Here is a 20984-nt window from a genome sequence, read left to right on the forward strand (position 1 = left end):
GCTTTCTATGGTTTTCAGTGTACAGATCTTTTACCTCTTTGGTTAGATTTATTCCTCTATATTTTATGGCTTTCAGTATAATTGTGAAGGGGATCAATCCTTGATTTCTCTGTCTGCTGCTTCATTATTGGTAGAATTGCAATCAATTTCTGTACAATGATTAAATTTTTTAATGTTTATTTATATTTGAGAGAGAGAGAGAGAGAGAGAAGAGGAGGGGCAGAGGGGCAGAGAGAGAGAGGGAGACACAGAATACAAGCAGGCTCCAGGCTCTGAGCTATCACCACAGAGCCCAGCATGGGGCTTGAACTCAAGAACCAGGAGATCATTACTTGAGCTGAAGTAAGCTGCTTTGAACAGGGTGAGTCAACCAGGAGCCCCTGTACATTGATATCCTGTGACTTTGCTGAATTCATCGATCCGTTCTAACAGTTCTTTGGTGGAGCCTTTTGGGTTTTCCATGTAGAGGATCATGTTGTCCATGCAGAGTGATAGTTTGACTTCCTCCTTGCCAATCTGGATGCTTTATTTTTTGTTGTCTGACTGCTGAGGGTAGGACTTCCAACACTATGTTGAACAACAGTGGTGAGAGTGGATATCCCTATCGTGTTCCTGACCTTAGGGAGAAAGCTCTCCATTTTTCTCTATTGAGGATGATATCAGCTGTGGGTCTTTTCATATGTAGCCTTTATGATCTTGAGGTATGTTCCATTTATTTCTAATTTCATGGTTTATACCAAGAAATGATACTGTATTTTGTCAAATCCATTTTCTGTATCTACTGAGAGGCTCACATGGTTCTTATCTTTTCTTTTATTAATGTGATGTATTACATTGATTGATTTGTGGATATTGAACTAGCCCTGTGGACCAGGAATAAATCCTACTTGGTCGTGGTGAAAAATTCTTTTAATGTATTGTTGGATTCGTTTTGCTAGTATCTGTTGAGAATTTTTGCATCCATGTTCATCAGGGAAATTGGTCTGTAGTTTTCCTTTTTAGTGGGGTCTTTGTCTGGTTTTGGAATCAAGGTAATAATGCTGGGCTCCTAGAATGAATTTCGAAGTTTTCCTTACATTTCTACTTTTTGGAATAGCTTCAAAAGAATAGGAATTAACTTTTCTTTAAATGTTTGGTAGAATTCCTCTGGAAAGCCATCTGGCCCTGGACTCTTATTTGTTGGGAGATTTTTGACTACTGATTCAGTTTCTTTAGTGGTTATGTGTCTGTTCAAATTTTCTATTTTTTCCTGTTCCAGTTTTAGTAGTTTATGTTTCTAAGAATTTGTCCATTTCTTCCAGATTTCCCAATTTGTTGGCATGTATATATATATATATATATATATATATATATATAATTGCTCATTAATATTATCTTCTTATTATTTGTATTTCTGTGGTGTTGGTTGTGATCTCTCCTCTTTCACCTGTGATTTTATTTGGGTCCTTTCCCTTTTCTTTTTGATCAGTCTGGCTAGGGATTTATCAATTTTGTTAATTCTTTCAAAGAACCAGGTCCTGGTTTCGCTGATCTGTTTTTTGTTTTGTTTATTGTGATATCATTAATTTCTGTTCTAATCTTTATTATTTCTGTCTTATGCTGGTTTGGGCTTTATTTGCTGTTCTTTTTCCAGCTCCGTTAGGTGTAAGGTTAGGTTCTGTATTTGAGACAATTGTTCCTTCTTTAGAAAGTCCTGGATTGCTATATACTTCCCTCTTATGACCACCTTTGCTGGATCCCAGAGGTTTTGGACTGTTGTGTTTTCATTTTCATTGGCTTCCGTGTACTTTTTAATTTCCTCTTTAATTTCTTGGCTAACCCACTCATTCTTTAGTGGGATGTTCTTTAATCTCCAAGTATTCATGGTCTTTCCAAATTTTTTCTTCTGGTTGATTTTGAATTTCATATCACTGTGGTCAGAAAATATGTAAGGTATGATCTCGATCTTTTTGTACTTGTTGAGGGATGATTTTTGACCCAATATATGATCAATTCTGGAGAATGTTCCATGTGCACTTGAGAAGAATGTGTATTCTGCTGCTTTAGGGTGAAATGTTCTGAATATATTTCATAATTCCATCTGGTCCAGTGTGTTATTCAAAACCATTATTTCCTTGTTGATTTTCTAGTTAGATGATCTGTCCATTGCTGTAAGTGGGGTGTTAAAGTCTCTTACTATTATGGTATTAGTATCAATGAAGTTCTTTATATTTGTGATTAACTGATTTACATATTTGGGAGTTCCAAGTTGGGGGCATAAATATTTACAATGGTTAGGTCTTCCTGGTGAATAGATCCCTTGTGATAAACGCCTTTCTTCATCTCTTACAGTCTTTGTTTTAAAATCTAGTTTGTCTGATATAAGTATGGCTACTCTGGTTTTCTTTTGACATCCGTTTGCACGATAGATGGATCTCCATTCCCTTACTTTCAATCTATAGATGTCTTTAAGTCTCAGAAGATGAAGAGAGAGAAAAGAGGGGCAAAAGATTTTTGTGAGTAAATTACAGCTGAAAACTTTCCTAATCTGGGGAAGAACACAGACATCAAAATCCATTAAGCACACAGAACTCCCATTAGATTCAACAAAATCGACCATCAACAAGGCATATTCACAAAATACACAGACAAGGAAGGAATTATGAAAGCTCCAAGGGACAAAAAATGTCTTTAATCTACAAAGCAAGACAGATCAGGTTCACAGCATATCTGTCCACAGGAACTCAGCAGGCCAGAAAGGAGCAACAGGATATATTCAATGTGCTAAATTGGAAAAATATGCAGCACAGAATTCTTTATCCAGCCACGCTGTCATTCAAAATAGAAGGAGAGATTGAGTTTCCCAGACAAACAAAAACTAAAGGAGTTTGTGACCACTAAACCAGCCCTGCAAGAAATTTTAAGGGGGACTCTTTGAGTGGAGAAGAAACAAAACAAAACAAAACAAAACAAAACACCAAAAGGAACAAACACTAGAAAGGACCAGAGAATATCACCAAAAACACAAACTCTACAGGCCACATAATGGCACTAATTTCTTTCTTTTTTTTTTTTTTTTTACAAATAGTTTATTGTCAAATTAGTTTCCACATAACACCCAGTGCTCATCCCCACAAGTGTCCTCCTCCATGCCCATCTCCCCCTCTCACCCACATCCATCAGTCCTCAGTTTTTGTCAGCATTCAAGAATCTCTCATGGTTTGCCTCTCTCCCTTTCCCCCACCATTTCCGCCCTTCTTCTCCCCCTTGTTCCTCCGTCAAGTTCCTCCTAATCCTCCTATACGTGCAAACATATGATATTTGTCCTTCTCTGCCTGACTTATTTCGCTCAGCATAACGCCCTCAAGGTCCATCCATGTTGCTACACATGGCCAGATTTCATTGTTTCTCATTGCCATGCAGTATTCCATGGTACAGATAAACCACATCTTCTTGATCCATTCATCTGTTGATGGACACTTGGGCTCTTTCCATGTTTTAGCTATTGTGGAGAGTGCTGCTATAAACATTGGGATACATGTGCTCCTATGCCTCAGCATTTCTGTATCCCTTGGGTAAATTCCTAGCAGTGCTATTGCTGGGTCATAGGGGAGTTCTATTGTTAGTTTCCTGAGGAACCTCCACACTGTTTTCCAGAGGGGCTGTACCAGTTTACATTCCCACCAACAGTGTAGGAGGGATAATGGCACTAATTTCATATTTTTCAATAATCACTCTAAATTTAAATGAACCAAATGCTCTAGTCAAAAGACATAGGGTATTGGAATGGATAAAAAACAAGACCCATCTATATGTTGTCACATACATATTTTTATATACAATGTTTATATACAATTATACACATATATGATTATGCATATATACATATAATCATATACATATATATATATAAAATCACACACACACACACAATTAAGAAAAAAACATGCATAGTGATTTACTTCCTGAGAGGGAGTAAGATGAAGGGGATGAAGATGGGGAGTTAGATATACCTGCAACATTTGGTTTCTTACCAATTAGAGTAAGATCTAAGGCACTACAGAAAAGTGTTATCAGTTACTGAAAACTGTGATCAGTTGGGACATAGATGTTGATAACTTTGTTAGGTGTATGAGACTTTTATTTATTTATTTATTTATTTTTTAAAATATTTTTATTTCTAGGAGAGAGAGACAGCATGAGCAGGGGAGGGTCAGAGAGAGAGGGAGTCACAGACTGAAACAGGCTCCAGGCTCTGAGCTGGCAGTCAGCAGAGCCCGATGCGGGGCTCGAACCCACGAACCGCGAGATCATGACCTAAGCGAAAGTCGGACACTTAACCGACTAAGCCACCCAGGCGCCCCAGGTGTATGAGACTTTTAATGTGCTGTTGAATTTGGTATTTTGTTGAGAATTTTTCTATCTATATTAATCAGGGATATTGGCCTATAGTTTTCTTTTAGTGCCTTTCTCTGTCCTTGGTGTCTGGGTAATGCTGGTATTGTAAAATGAGTTTGGCAGTGTTGCCTTCTTCTTTAAGTATTTGGTAGTATTCATCATCTGGTCATGAACTTTTCTCTGCTGTGAGGTTTTTGATTATTAATTCAGTCACCTTACTCACTGTTAGTCTGTTCAGATTGTCTATTTCTTTATGATATATGATCTTAAGAGTTGTATGTTGCTAGGAGTTTCATCCATTTCTTCTAAGTTGTCCAACTTGTTGGCATATAATTGTCCATAAGAGTCACTTATGATACTTTGTATTTCTGTGGTATTTGGTATAATGGCTTCTCTTTTATTTATAATTTTATTTATTTGCGATCTCTCTCTTTTTAATGTTTTTATTTATTTTGAGAGAGAGAGAGACAGAGAGAGATACAGAGAGTGAGAGCGAGACAGAGAGAGCATGAGCAGGGGAGGGGCAAAGAGAGGGAATTCCAAGCAGGTTCCAACTGTCAGGGCAGAGCCTGATGCAGGGATCAATCCCACAAACAGTGAGATCATCACCTGAGCTGAAATCAAGAGTCAGATGCTCAACCAACTGAGCCACCCAAGTGCTCCCACTCTTTTTTCTTGGATAGTCTATCTAAAGGTTTCTCCCATTTAAAGGTTTTGTTAATCTTTTCTATTGTTTTCTTCTTCTATTTTTTAATTTATATCTGTTCTAATTTTTATTATTTTCTTCCTTTTTCTAGTTCCTTAAAATTAGGTTTATTTGAGATCATTGTTGTTTCTTGATATATGCATTTATTGTATAAAATTCCATTTTAGAACTGCTTTTGCTGTATCCCATAAGACTTGGCAAGTTGTGTTTCCATTTTCATTTGTTTCAAACATATTTTTAAAGATTTCTTCTTTTATCTATTGATTGTTCAGGACTGTGCTCTTTAATTTCAATGTATATCTACTTTTTAAAATTTCTTCCTGTTATTGTTTTCTAGTTTCATACAATTGTGGGAGGAAAAGATACTTGAAAAATAATTACATATTCTTGTAAATGAACCAAATGCTCTAGTCAAATGCTTGTTCCATGTGCATTTGAGAAAAACATGTATTCTGCTGCTCTTGGATGGAATGTTCCATATATGTCTATTAGGTTCTTTTGGCCTATAGCTATGTTTAAATCTGCAGTTTCCTTACTGATTCTCTGTCTGGAAGATCTATTATTGGGAGTAGGGTATTAAAGTCAATAACTATTATATTATTTCTTTTAGTTCTGTTAGTATTTGTTTTATATATTTAGGTGCTCTAGAATTGGGTACATAAATATTTACCACTGTTTTATCTTCTTAGTAGACTACCCTTTTATCATAATGACCTTTGTCTCTTTTGACTATTTTTAGATTAAAATTTATTTTGTCTGACATAAATATACCTACCGCTACTTTCTCTTAGTTACCATTTCCTTGAAATATCTATTTCCATCCCTTTACTCTGTCTGTGTATGTCCTTAATGTTAAAATGAGTCTCTTATAGCAGCATATTGTTGCATCTTGTTTTGTTAATCCATTCAGCTGCTCTGTCTTTTAATTAGAGAATTTAATTCACCTACACTTAAAGTAATTATTAATAAGTAAGGATTTACTATTGCCATTTTGTTTTCTGACTGTTTTGTACTTGTTCCTTGCTTCTTGCTCTCTTCCTTTGTGAACTGATAACTCTGTGGTGGTATGATTTGACTCCTTTATAATAATTCTTTGTGTATCTACTACAGGTTTTCCTTTAAAAGCATATAGAAACTTTATGTTTTTACTTCTCTCCTGCTCACATTTTTGGTGTTGATATTATAATTTATATTATTTATAGTGTGTATCAAATAACAAATGACTGTAGTTATGATTACTATATTTAATATATTAAATATATTTCATTTTTAACTTTTAACTAGAGTTGTAAGTGAATTATGCGCTAACATTACAGTATCAGACATTCAGCTTCTGACTATATATTTACAATTACCAGTGACCATTACACATCCATGTGCTTTTGCTATTATACTCGTTTTATTTCAGCTTGAATAATGCCCTTTAGCATTTCTTATAGGCAGGTCTAGTGGAGGTTAACTTCTTTAGCTTTTGTCTATTAGGGAAAATCTTTATTTCTCCTTTATTTCTGAAGGACAGCACTGTCAGTTATAGCATTCTCGGTTGACGTTTTTTTCTTTCCATATTTTTAAAGGCTGTGTCTTAATGTTGGGTGGGGCTGTAGGCTGGACTTCAGGTAGGCTACTGGCTGGCCTCTGATGTTGGGCAAGTTTGCCAGCTGGGTTTCTGGTTGGGAGGGGCTCCCAGCTCTATCTTATAGTTGGCTAGGGATGTACGCTATGCTTTGAGGCTTCCCAGGGTCACTATTCAGGTTTCCTGGTGATGTGTGGGCCAGAAGCTATGATTGACAGTTAGATAGGACTACTGGCTTGGCTACCTGCCTGAGCAGGGCTGTGGGATGGGCTTTGTGGCTGCCTGGGTTCTCTGTCTGGTTGAAACTGAGCAGTTGGGCAGGGATTCAATTTGCTTCTTTGCCCTGGTGGGGCTGTAGAACAGGCTCTATAGTCAGTATGGCCTGGTAACTGAGGAATCAAATCATGCAGTTAAGAACTTTAACTGCCAGTTAAGTTCTTTGCCCAGATGGGTCTATCAGTTTAGCTCTATGAATGGGCAGAAATGCTATCTGGGAATCTCTGCTCAGGTATCACTGCAAACTGGAATGCAGTTCACCAAGATTTGCGTGCTGACTGCTGTCAGTCCTACCCCTCCTTCTCCCTTTCTAGTTGATTCTCACTGGTTGAGCCCTGCAGATTCCCCCAGTGATCCTCATGAGGCAAAACCCAACTGGGCTTCCTGGGAAGTGTCCCACAACACTGGGAGAGCTGGACATCTGGTTTGGGTCTTCTTTTCACATTGGAGAAACTACAAGCTTACCAAGACTCTCTCAGTGGCCAGTCTGGAGGAGAGGTGATTGGTCGGAGTGTTAGCTTTTCCTTTTACCCTTCAAATACAGTCATTCTTGTGATCTGAAGTCTAGAGAGGGCTCTTAAGCCTCACCTACTCCCAATTTCTTGGATTTTCACAGTGGTGTCTTTATCTGTGGATCAGTGTTAGTTGGCCTTCTTGGTGGGGGAGACTGAAGTTGGTAGGAACATAGTTGCCATCTATGCAATAACACAGTCAGTTCCATAGTAAAGAAGTAAGATCTTGTAAACAGAGACCTACCACAAGAAATCAACACTGCTCCAAATAAGCAGAAGCATCATCTGCAGCACTGTACTTGCACTTCATAGTACATGATGGTAAGTAATATTTTAGTGCATTCTATCCATATCTCAACAAAGTTCTGGAGGCTTATAGTCCAAGATCAAGGTACCAACAAGGCTGAACTCCTCTGAGGAATCTCTCTTTGGTTTTCGGATGGTGCCCTTTTGCTGATTCTTCACACGTGCATGTGCCCAGTGTTCTTAATATAAGAAGAGCTTTTACAATTAAAAAGAGTCAACATCACCAATAGAAAAATGAGCAGAGTAAAAGAACAGGCAACTCACAAAAAATAGAAATGGCCAGTAAACATTTAAAAATGTTCAATGTCACTAATATAAAAATGAAATATTTTCACCTTTTAATCTAAGACTCAAAAGAATAATGATATATTATGTAGACTGAGGGTTACAAGGACATATTCATAGTTAATCTTTGTGTAGGTCAATTTGGCAATATGGACAAAAACCCTTACTTCATATTCTTTGACCCAGAAATTCTACTTCTCAACATTTATTTTAAAAAAACAATCAATTGCAGGGGAAAATGAGTGTATAAAGATGTTCCTCACAGTGGTATATGTAGTAAAAAACTAGAATAAACCTACATGAATAACAATAGGTTACTTGACACAAATCACTGCTACATAAACATGTAATTGGAAAGCCAGTAAAAGGTAATTTGCGAATTCCTATTGATTTAGAAAAATAAACAAACATGATAAAACAATATGTAGAAGTACAACAATATTTTTTATAAAACCACCACATGTATGTACACATCAAAAGCAACTCAGTCATTATCTTTGGGTGGAGGGATTAAAGGTAATTTTTGTGTGTTTACAAAAGTACCCATTGTTCTCTTCTGTGTTTTCTAAGTTGTTTTTCTCACTGAGCACACATTACTTTTATAATTAGGAAAAATAAATTTTTTGAAGAGGAGAAAAGAGAGAGAAACAGAGAGCCAAGCAATAGCAAATCGACAAATTTGCTATTGCAAGAGAACCTAAACACTTAAAGACATAGCAATAGAGCAAAAGTCATAAGTCTGAGAGATAGTGACAAGGCAGATTCAATAAGTACTAAAGACTTACGTGGATATTGGTTTGGTAAAAGAGTCTCTGTGAGAAGTCTTTGACAGTGCTCAGATTGCTGGCTTATATAACTGAATGGGATATCGGTGCCACTGATAAGGACAGACAACACAGGAAAAGGAGTTCCTCTGAGTGGAAAGATTACGCGTTCAGTTTTGAACTTGTGCAGCCTGATGTGCCTATGCTACCTTTTGGTATGAGGCTAGGGTTTGTTGGCTAGGAAGGTGCTAAAGTACAGGTTTATAACTTATTGAATAGATGCCTTTCATTTCATAACTTTTGATTCCAAAAGACCGGTATCAGTGACTTGGACTCATCTATTTGACTTCTGGTTGTACAGTCCGATTTCCCTGTTTTAAGAGATAGATGTAAATTTCTACTTGGATATGATTAAAAGAACTGTGTTTTAGTAAAAGGCTTCAAAGAGCCAAATCAGCCTTGTAAAAGAAGAACAAAGCTGGAGGCATTACACTTCCTGATTTCAAACTAATTACAAAGCTATCATAACCAAAACAGTATGGTGTTGGCATAAAAACAGACACATAGGCCAATGGAAAAGAACTGAGAAAACAGAAATAAACCCATTCCTGTACAGTCCACAAATGTTTCACAAGGGAGCCAAGAACAGTCACTGGGGAAAGGACAGTCTCTTTAAACAATGGTGCTGGGACAACTGCATAACTACATGCAGAGGAATGAAATTGGACCCCTATCTTACACCACTCACAAAAATGAACTTGAGATGGATTAAAGACTTAAGTATAAGACCTCCAACCATAAAACTCCTAGAAGAAAATACAGGGAAAAACTCCTTCACGTTGGACTTGGCAAATATTTTTCTGCATATGATAAGCAACAGAAGCAAAAATGAACAAGTGGGACTACATCAAACTTAGAAGCCTCTGCACAGCAAAGGAAACAATCGACAAAATGAAAAGGCAGGCTGTTGAAAGGGAGAAAACATTTGCTATTTATATATCAGATAAGGGCTTAATATCCAAAATATATAAAGAACTCTTACCACTCAATAGTATAAACACAAATAATCTTATTAAAAAGTGGGCAAAGGACCCAAATAAACATTTTTGCAAAGAACATACAGATGGCCAACAGGTATAGGAAAAGAACACCACAAATTATCAGGGAAAGTACAAATAAAAACCATAATGAGATCCACATAAAACTTGTTAGAACAGGGGTGCCTGGGTGGCTCAGTAAATTAAGTGTCCGACTTCGGCTCAGGTCATGATCTCACGGTTCATGGGTTCAAGCCCCGCGTCGGGCTCTGTGCTGACAGCCAGCTCAGAGTCTGGAGCCTGTTTCGGATTCTGTACCTCCGTCTCTCTCTGACCCTCCCCTGCTCACTCTGTCTCTCTGTCTCTCTCTCGCTCAGAAATAAATAAAACATTAAAAAAATTAAAAAAACTTGTTAGAACAGCAGTTATCAAAAAGGAGATAATTTTGGCAAGGATGTCAAGAAAAGTGAACCCTTGTACACTTTTGGTGGGAATGTAAATTTGGATAGCCACTGTGGAAAACAGTAAGAAGATTCCTCAAAAAATTAAAGACAGAACTACCATATGATCCAACAATTCCACTTCTGTGTATACATCTGCGAGAAATGAGTCACTATCTCAAAGAGATACCTGTACTCTCATGTTCACTGTAGCACTAATCATGATAGCCAACACATTGAAACAACTCTAAATGACTATAATGGATGAATGAATAAAGAAAATATGATGTGTGTGTGTGTGTGTGTGTGTGTGTGTGTGTGTAATGGAATATTATCACCTCCCCCAAAAAGAAGGAAATCTTGCCATTTGCAATAATACTGATGGACTCTGAAGACATTATGCTAAGTAAAATAAGTCAGACAGTAAAAGACATATGATCTCATTTACATACAAGTAGAACCTAAAAATGCCAGACTTTTAGAAATAGAGAGTAGAATGAATGGTGGTTACTAAGGCCTAGGCACTAGGGAAAATGAGATGTTGGTCAAAAGGTACAAACTTCCTTTTATAAGATGACTAAATCTGGGGATGTAATGTACAGCCTGGTGACTATAGTTAACAATACTGTATTATACACTTGGAAGTTGCTAGGAGAATTGCTTTTAAATGTTTCACCACACATAACAAAAAAGGCAATCATGTGAGGTGATGGAGGTATTAACTAACCTTACTGTGGTAATCATTTTACACACACACACACACACACACACACACACACACACATATACACACACATGTATCAAATCATCATATTGTATACCTTTAACTCATACAATGTTATATGCCAACTGTATCTCAGGAAAGCTGGAAAAAATAGAATTGTGGAGATTTAAGGTTGGTCCATTTCCTGAGCAAATTTCAAATCCGTATCTTTTCAAATTGCAGTCTGCTTCTATTCTGCAAACAGTATTGCTTTCTCAGAACTGTGCTACACACTGCAATTACCAATATTTTTATTTTACAGAAAAAAGTTCTGATGTTTGATAGCCAAAATGATAATATTTGGATATTCTGTTAAAGGTCTTTTTGTTTGTTTTTTTTTGTATCCTAGGACCTTGCACGGTATCTAGCACATAGTGCTACAGCAGACCATAGTATGAGCTGATAAAGATTTGAGAATCTCTTAGATCTTGACACTTGACGGAACCATGTAAATGAATGAGAGTAAATACTATTGTTATTACCGTCTCTGTTACATATCCTCCTGCCTCTTTTACACCAGATGAGAAGGAAGGGACATGTCAGGGTGGTGTGCTTGGCTCCAGCTCTACTTCTGGAGTACAGGCTAGAGAACAGCACCAAAGACTGTGTTGGAAGTTTCTGCCCAGCTTTACATCTCTACAGATGTAAGCTGACAAAAAATTCCCAGGTAACAGCAGGGAATGGAGTGAGATTTCTTGTCAGTTTATATCTGAGAACGTGAGAAAACAAGCACGGAGATAATTAGACATGTTCTGTTTGCATCTGATCTGAAATACAGTCTGTGGTTCTATACAAAGTCATCATCAAGCCAACTAACAATGCATCATATATAAGAAAACAACCTTCACCAGAAGTGGTTCAAGTCAGAGTAACAGTGGCAGAGTTTTGTTCTGAAAGGCTGTAATTTTCAATCACCCTTTTTAAGTTACCTGAGTTATTTGGTTTGGCAGATTACCACTGTTATTTCTTCCCCTAATACTTTCCTCCTTTATGGGGGATCTGGTAACTATAATAATATATGTGAAAATGTGTGTTCTTTCTCCTGGAAAGCCCATTAGAACTACATTGAAGCGCTTGGCTGGGTGAGGCTGTGGCTTATGTTGCCTGGATGAGAATGCAGGTTGCTGTATCACATGGTAGCCCACGGGAGAATGCTGGGACAGAATGGCATTTATTAGCAGAGAGAGCGAGGTTCTACAGTGACCAAAGGAAATGGGGAAATTGAATGGGATGAAGCAAATGAGAGAAAGGCCAAGGAGGGTAAAAGTCAAGTGCTGTAAGATAAATGGTTGTGGACCCAAAGGACCTAGTACTTTCTAGAAATAAATACGCTTGGGAAAGAGGGCAAGCAGATGGAAGGGATATGTGAACAAAATAATCAAGGGTAAGAAAGATGCTGAGTGAAACAACCATTCCCAAGAAAGCACACAAGAAACCAGAGGAAATTTAAGAACTGTTTTGAGACAAATGAAGAAGGCATTCTCTTTTCTGCTATTACTCACCATAAGCTTCAGAGCAACAAATTGCATGGATTTTGGAAACCAGAGATCAGTGCTGATCACAGAAAAGTTGCTGATAGGTGCGGCAGGTAAGTAATTAACACCAAATGGAACCCTACTGGGAAATTAGATGTCCTACTTGATTCAAGATGCATGAGGAAAAAAGAGTTCAGATGTCAAAACAGGAGTAAATTTCCCTGGAGACAAGGTGACTTTAGCAGGGTTGACCTTGAAGAGGTGTCAGAAACTGCTACCTTTGTGTAGTGGAAAGCACACAGGTTTGGGAGTCCAGCAAGACCTGAGTTCCAATCTCAAATCTCCTACTTACTTTAAAGTTTATCTATTAAATAAACTTGGGCAAAGCACTTAACTTCTCTGAGCACTTTCCCCACCTATAAAGTCTGAATTAGGAATCCTACACTTCCAGGGCTGCAAAGCCTCTACTGCGTTATAATACCTTACACGTAATGAGTGCTCCATAAGTGGTAGCTATTAATGTTTTAAGTCTGAACCAAATTTAGAACAAGAGATGACCTCAAACAGGAGAATTCTCAGAAATTCTTGATTTAGGAATAGTTGATAGCAAGAAAGTTATAAAAGCTTGGACACTACATATTCTAATATCAAATATCTAAGTATCAAGAATGACAGCTGAGCTCTAACTGTATTGCTGTTCATTAACAGGACTTTCCTTTTCTGTGGTACAAAATGTGGTGTATTTATTGCTAAGAATTTATGGATGGTATCATGAGAACCAATGCCATCACATGAGATTTAAAATTATTTTAATGTAACTTTTTTTTTAAAGACGAAAGTTTGAAGAAGTCTAGCAATTTTACCTGATGAGGTCCTGAACTCGACTGTTAAAAGTATCACCTTGTGAGGGTTTGTTTTTCATTTCCTGTGTCGATATTTTTGGTGTGGCTGGCCGGCTGTTTCCATCTGGTCGATTGGCAATCAGGCAGCTAAAAACCACAGCACTGACTTTGAGAAGTCCAGTTGTCAAACCTTCAAAAACTTGCTTATTTGTATTTCTTCCCAAAATAGCATTATTTTCATCTGGAACATAAACCTAGATGGAAAAAAAATACAGTAATTATATTTCAGGAAAACCACCAGAAGTAGGCAGAGATAATTTGGAATATTTCTGGAATCATAAATAATTTTGAAATTGTATAAGTGGCTAGATAAATGTTCAAGTGCTGGTTCTGACGTTAGATTGCTGAGTTCAAGTCTCAGCTTTGTCCTTGCTAGTTGAGCGACCTTGGACACAATGCTATTTCAAAGCTTCAATATATTCTCATTTAGAAAAGAGGGACGACAATGCCTATATCATAGGATTCTAGTGAGAATTAAATGAGCTAATCCACATAATATGCTTAGTTCACACCGAGGCATACAGTAAATGCTCAACAAATAATATTTATTCAACTGGTTATGTTATATTGAAAATTTGTATGAGCCAAGAAAATGAACCAATTGGTAAACTGACAACATTGTTTTCTTGTTAAAGAGACGTCTAAAAATATCAAATCTGAATTCCTCTATTAAAATTAAATTTGTGTTTCTTATTACAGAATGGCAAAACAGTTTTTGCCGATATACATAGGGTCATATTCAGCTATCCTTGTATATAGTTTATAGGAAGTAACATGGTGAAAAGTTGGGACTAGGAGTCAGACCCTGGGCTTGGTTTCTGACTCTGCAGCTACATGGTCTTACACAAGTTCCTTAACCTTTCTGTGTCTCTATTTCCTCAATTGTGAAATGAGGATAATCATAATTGTAGCAGTAAATCAACATGTGTAAATTCTTAGAACAATGTCTGGCACACAGGTAAGCCCCATAGAAGTGCTGTCTGTTACAACAATTGCTTACTCTTCCTACTATTACCATGAGTAAATACTACTGTGTATGAACATCAGTTTTCACAGAGAAGGATGACTTAAGAAGTACAATGGCTAGGGGTGCCTGGGTAGCTCAGTTGGTTAAGTGTCCAACTCTTGATTTCAGCTCAGGTCATGATCTCACGGTTTGTGAGATTGAGCCCTCCGTTGGGATGTGCACTGACAGCATGGGGCTTGCTTGGGAGTCTCTCTCTCTCTCTCTCTCTCTCGCTCTCGCCTCCCTGCTCTTTCTCTCTCTCAAAATAAAGAAGTAAATAGACATTAAAAAAAAAGAAGTACAATGGCTGGATATAGAATTATCAGGCTGGGAGCTCTGTGCCCTTGGTCTGTAAGGGCTCTTTTCCCATGGAGAGGAAGGGTTGCCTCCTAAAAGCTTTACTACCAAGAAAGGGGAAGAGACAATAAGCTAAGGGTGGGAAGAAAGGAGGTATGGATGGAATCAGATGGTACTGTAGTCAAGATCCAGGTCTTTCTTCTAGCAGATTACATGACTCAGAGTAACAATTTTATATTTCTGAGACTTGGTTTCTCTATCTGCCTACCCACTAGGGCTACTATAAAGTTCAAATAAGATGATGAGTAGAAAAACACCTGGCAAGCTATTACACTTCAAATGCACTTACTTAGTAACAATCAGCTTTTGCTTATCCTCACTCTTCACCTGCATGAGTTCTATTCAAAGATAGAGGAATAAATGATGATAAATGATAACTTGGATTAAAAAAAGAGGATCTTTATAAACACAAGCTAACATTCCTTTCATTCCTTTTTGTTGTTGTTAATTTAGACATGCTGTGAAAGTCACTTTTCTGAGAATAGCCTGTTTAAGACGGCTGACCATAAGTTCTCTCTGACCACATAGCCATTCCTAAGCCCAAGTAATTATAGTAGAATCTTTCTGCAGTGTGTGCTCCAATTAACTGATGAAAGCTCTCTTTGAAACTCTATAGTAGTTATAAAACAGTCACAAAATCTTTAGATTGTGACTAGTATAACCTGGCCTGTCCTAATGCAGAAAGTGGTATGTGAAGAATGGAGTTTGAACCTAAGATTTCTATGTAAGTCAGGATAAGCTGGGTTATGCTGCAGTGAAACACTCATCAAAAATTTCAGTGGCTTCAAACAATAAAGTTTTCTTTTTCATTCAAATGACATGTCCATCTCAGGCCAGCTGGGGCTTTGTTCTGCGTCTTTGTTGTCCTTACTTTGGAGTGACAAAGTGTGTACTATTTATAGCAACAATAACCAAGAGAACTTTCTAAGGTGATGGAAGTGTTTCAGTCTACACTGTTATATATGCACTAGTCACATCTAGCTATTGAGCACTAGAAATGTGGTTAGTGTGATATTGGGACTGTATTTTTAATTTTAACAGTGGCCCTAGTATATCACAGTACAGAGCACTACAGGTCACAGTGGCAGAGAAGAAAAAAGATCTCTGCAAGGTCTTGCATCAATATTAAATACATTATCTGAAAGTGACACTTCCTATTTTTACTCACACCTTATTGGCTAGAACTAATCGTACAGTCCAACTCAACCACAAGGGAGCCAAGAAATGTCATCCAAATGTACTTGGAAAGAGGTAGGACATTTGGTCCACAGTACTATTGACTGTATGATATTGTCTCTTCCACTATGGCTATACAAATATCATTCATGGTTAGGCTATTTAGCATATGAAAATACATTTACTTTCTTAGACAAATTTTTGGTCTCAGGTAACTTTTTCATATGCTGAATTTCCTATTTGTCTGTCATTAATTCATTGTCAACCTTTCTGGTTAAAGTGGAATTTCCTCTCAAGTTCAGACACAGAAGGAATTGTTGATTCTTTTTCTCTCCCCCAGTGGAGACATTCCCCCTGAAACCTCCCACCTCCCTACACTAATCTGGACTGTTTGCTCTGTAGGCCTGTGATACAACTCTCCTCTTGAGATTGCCCTTCATCTTCATCTTAAGAATTCCTTCCACCACTTCCTGGGTTAGATTCCCTTATTTCTTGGATTCCATGTCTTCTTCTTCCCATTCTCTCATTTTGTTGAGGAATATATTCCAGCAACTTCCTACGAAAGGGTGGATGGAAAGAAAAATTTTGAGACCAGTGAGTCTCTCTCTATATCTTTATTTCATCTTTATACTTGAATGATAGTTTGGCTGAATGGAGTATTCTTGGTTACAACTACTTTTCCTTCAGAGTTTTGAAAGATCGCTCCATTATTTCCTACTCCAAGCACTGTTGTTAAGAGATCTGATCAAATTCCTAATGATTTGTAAATGGCCTGTTTTGTCTCCTTTAGAAACTTTTAGGAACTTCTTATCCCTGATTTCCTGTGTCTTGGTATAGTTTCTCCTCCTTCTTCTTCCTTCTTGTGTGTGTGTGTGTACAAAAACTCAGTACTTTTTTCAATCTGAAAACCCTGTGTTTCACTTATGGGGAAATATCTTGCATTATTTCCTTGCTAATTTCCTCCCATTCACTTTCCCTGGTGGACTCTGGTCCTGAACTGAGCCTGTAGTTTTCTTATATTTTGTTTTCTCTTCGGCTTTTCATCTCTTTGCATTTTGTCCTACTTCTTAGGTGATTTCCTTAACTTTATTTTCCAGTCCTTCTACTGAGTTTTTCATTTCATCTATGGTATTTCTAATTTTCAGGAGCTATTTTTGGCTCCCTGTATGTTTTGTTTTCATAGTATTTTTTTGTTTCTTGGATACAATATTTCTCATCTCTGTGAAGTTATTGTTTTTTAAGATTTTCTTTTGTTTCCTACATGGTCTCTGTTTCCTGTGAGTTCTTTCTCTTTAGATTGTGAGCTTTCCATAAATATGTGGTAATGTGGGACTTTCTGTTCATACTCAAGACTGATGAATAGATAATTTGTCACAATCTTGATCCAATCACAAGATGGATACACACTCTGTGTAAAGGGCTTCAATTTAGATGACTAATCAGAGACCCAGCTTTTCCACTCGGAATCCCAACTATTAGTATCTATAGGTCTGTTCTCCTGGGAGAGTTAGTTTTAGAAGAATGAAATCCTGTTATCTTCCAAGCCTGGAGTATATAACATGGCCTGCCCATTTTTGCAGAGATTCACAGAAGGAGACCGAGTATCTCAGTATTTAAGGAAGAGATTTTCACTTAATCATTTTGTTTTTGTAGGACTTTTTGTGGATGTATACGGTGCCCCCATACTTGTAGAAACTTAGGTTCAAACTCTTGTTTCTGCCATCGTTGAAGGGAGTGTCTCTTGGCTATACATATGGCAGAAGAAATCTAGGACATCTAAACTGCCTCTCATTTAGACTTTCAACCAATTACCTTCTTTCCAGCCCCTCTTGTACCCTCATTTTCTGAGATACTTGGTGACTCTAATTCTTGAAACCTCTGGGGTTCTGTGGCACAAATTTTCTTCTGGCATTTTTCTTCCATTAATTTAGCTTTTAGCTTTTAGGCAATTGTCTTTTAAATATCTCCTTTCCAGATTAAAACATATTTGCTTTCCTTTTCTTCCTATTCTGTTTTTGATGGTTCAGGCCTATAGCTATCCACTATTAGTGGGGCTCCCCAGGAAGAGGAAATGTAACTTGTATTTTCAAATTGGCCACAGTTTATTTTATTGTTATTAAAAATTTTTAAAAATTTACATCCAAGTTAGTTAGCATATAGTGCAACAATGATTTTAAGAGTAGATTCCTTAATGCCCCTAACCCATTTAGCCCATCCCTCCCTCCCACAACCCCTCCTGTAACCCTCTGTTTGTTCTCCATATTTACAAGTCTCTTGTGTTTTTGTGCCCCTCCCTGTTTTTGTATTATTTTTGCTTTCCTTCCCTTATGTTCATCTGTTTTGTATCTTAATGTCCTCATATGAGTGAAGTCATATGATATTTGTCTTTCTCTGACTAATTTCGCTTAGCATGATACCCTCTTGTTCTATCCATGTAGTTGCAAATGGTAAGATTTCATTCTTTTTGATTGCCGAGTAATACCCTATTGTATATATATACCACATCTTCTTTATCCAGTCATCCATCGATGGACATTTGAGCTCTTTCCATACTTTGGCTGCTGTTGATAGTGCTGCTATAAACATTGGGGTGCATGTATCCCTTTGAAACCGCACACCTGTATCCCTTGGATAAATATCTAATAGTGCAATTGCTGGGTTGTAAGGTAGTTCTATTTTGAATTTTTTGAGGAATCTCCATACTGTTTTCTAAAGTGGTGTACTAGTTTGCATTCCCACCAGCAGTGCAAAAGAGAGCCTCTTTCTCCGCATCTTCGCCATCATCTGTTGTTGCCTGACTTGCTGATTTTAGCCATTCTGACAGATGTGAGGTGATTTGTATTTCCCTGATGATGAGTGATGTTGAGCATCATTTCATGTGTCTGTTGGTCAAATTTGCCACATTTTAAAATTAACTCAATAAGTCCACTAAAAACACAACTTTTTCTTTTACACACTATAGAGAGAATAGGAGAAAAATGTTTCTGGGTAATGTCAGGGTTCTTCATCGTCACAAAATTTCACAATCATTTCTTTTAAAAAACTTTGCACTGATTTTCATCATTAAGTATTTCAAATAAAACACTATGCATATATATTCAGTGATCTTTCACTTAATTAGAAGTACTTTATCAACTGATTGCATCTTTGAAGAATATAGTTTGAGAAATAAGAAAAAATAAAAAAACTAAGATACCAAAATTAAGGACATTTATTTAATCACTTGCTTATCTAACATTTGAATATCTACTACATACATGGTCAAGGGATCAGCATGATGCTATGCTCAACTTATGGGTCATTCAGCCCCTACAGACTCTGATTTTATAAACAAATGTAACAAGCTGTGGTTTTATGGTTTACAGAAGAACAGAAAAAACAATATAAAAGAGAAAAGTGTTGACTATTTTAGAGGCAGGCAGTAGCAAAATGTGACACTAACAGATAGGAGTACAAAAAGGCATTAAAATGTGAGACTCAGTTGTCTTTATTAGACTCCCTCATCTTTATTTCCTCTGAAATTATCATTTAGTACATATCAGTATAACTGCTTATGCTCAAAATGACAACCTAAAGATACTAAAAAAAAAAAAAAAAAAGAAGAAGAAGGCTAAATTGTGAGCCATACTCACTGGGAAAGGGGAAGAGAAGTAAGGACAGAGACTAATATCTACGAGGTTTTTTGAAGCCAGAAATGCTGAAGCATTTTTCCTATATCATCACATTTAATTTTTACAGATTAAGAATTCAACTTCAGAGATATCAAGGAAATGCCCAAGTTTCACAACTAGTTAAAGGAAGGTCTGGGACTTGAACCTGGGTTTAGGAGACTTTAAAGCCCGTGTGCACTGACGTCCTCACATTGGGTTACCTCTTTTACTGAGGATTCAGCAGACACTTTCTCTTTGTCAGAGCGAAGTGAAAATTGACCATGTGCCAAACAATGTCTCTTTGGTGTTTCGTCCATCAAAAAAAAAAAAAAAAAGAATTCCATAAGTGCTTTATTCTTGGCCAAAGGGCAAGAATACATTATATTTAAGGGTTGTTGGGATAATTCTAGGTGAAATATACTAATCTCATTATTCAGAAACTGTCAATGTGGTTTGAGCATCAAATGTCACTTCTTCATCAGCCCCAAGAAAATAAGCTCAGCGTAGAGTAAATCAGATATATTTTTATAATATGCCTATATTCTCTGTCCATAGCTGATAACTTTTGCTTTTCTATTTCATTGGGGCTCTCTACTTAATTTTAGGAACACCATTTGGCAGTTTCTTCATAAAGTAAACACAAACTGAGAAACTTCCTAACAATCTGGCAGGGATATGAAGAATGCTCGTGGCCTGAAGGAGCCAAGCTTCCCTTGTGAGGCGTGCTGTTGTGAATCCTGGGACTTTAGACCTAGTCAAAAGGCCATCACTGTACTGAACAGTCTTTTACTTTCTCCCCATAATTTCCTATTTTCCAACAGTCTAAGTGAGCCTGACATTCAGTTCAGCTCCTCACCATATTTTTCCATAGAATTTTGTGTTTGTGTGTGTGTTTTCTCATTTAGTATTGATCCTTTCACTGCTAAGAACAAAGTTTTCTTTTGCTTGTAACCTTTGCTGCAGTCATTTTTGTGTTTCATCAGGACATTTAATTCAAACGGTCACAGAAATTCCTCCTTATCCTTCCATATAGATTTTTCTTTAGCTGCTTTTAAATCATGTAACAGCAATGATTTAATAGGAAACCAATGTTTCATCTAGGAAAGAATTTCAAATTAAGGTAAGGAGGGCTTATTGTCAGCGAGACAAAAAGGTTCTTTCCAGTCTTTGAAAATGAGATTTGGTAAAAAGAAACTTGCAGGAGAAGGTATCTACACTGTAAAGGATAATGTATTCAGAGCACTACTCTAAACTGCTGTCTTTTGTCTAGTTGGATATCGCTGTTACTTGCCAGGGGTAAAATAGCTCATTAGCAGCCTGCTCTTTTGGGACACTTAGTAGATGAAAGGCACACCTAGAGTTCTGATACATGTTTATAC

At 37.1% G+C, this 20984-nt stretch overlaps 1 protein-coding gene across 3 annotated transcripts in view; it reads right to left on the reverse strand.

Annotated features, from left to right (window-relative positions):
• Nucleotides 1–20984, reverse strand: part of SCAPER (S-phase cyclin A associated protein in the ER) — a 514984-nt gene that overhangs the window by 63324 nt on the left and 430676 nt on the right. For all 3 annotated transcript variants that reach the window (XM_039238174.1, XM_039238172.1, XM_039238173.1), the window contains one exon: nucleotides 13378–13610. In XM_039238174.1, coding sequence (XP_039094105.1) covers nucleotides 13378–13610 — 233 coding nt within the window. The remainder of the gene's footprint in view (nucleotides 1–13377; nucleotides 13611–20984) is intronic.

This window comes from Hyaena hyaena, unplaced genomic scaffold (genome assembly GCF_003009895.1).
Source record: "Hyaena hyaena isolate Hyena2069 unplaced genomic scaffold, ASM300989v1 scaffold_137, whole genome shotgun sequence".
NCBI lineage: Eukaryota > Metazoa > Chordata > Mammalia > Carnivora > Hyaenidae > Hyaena > Hyaena hyaena.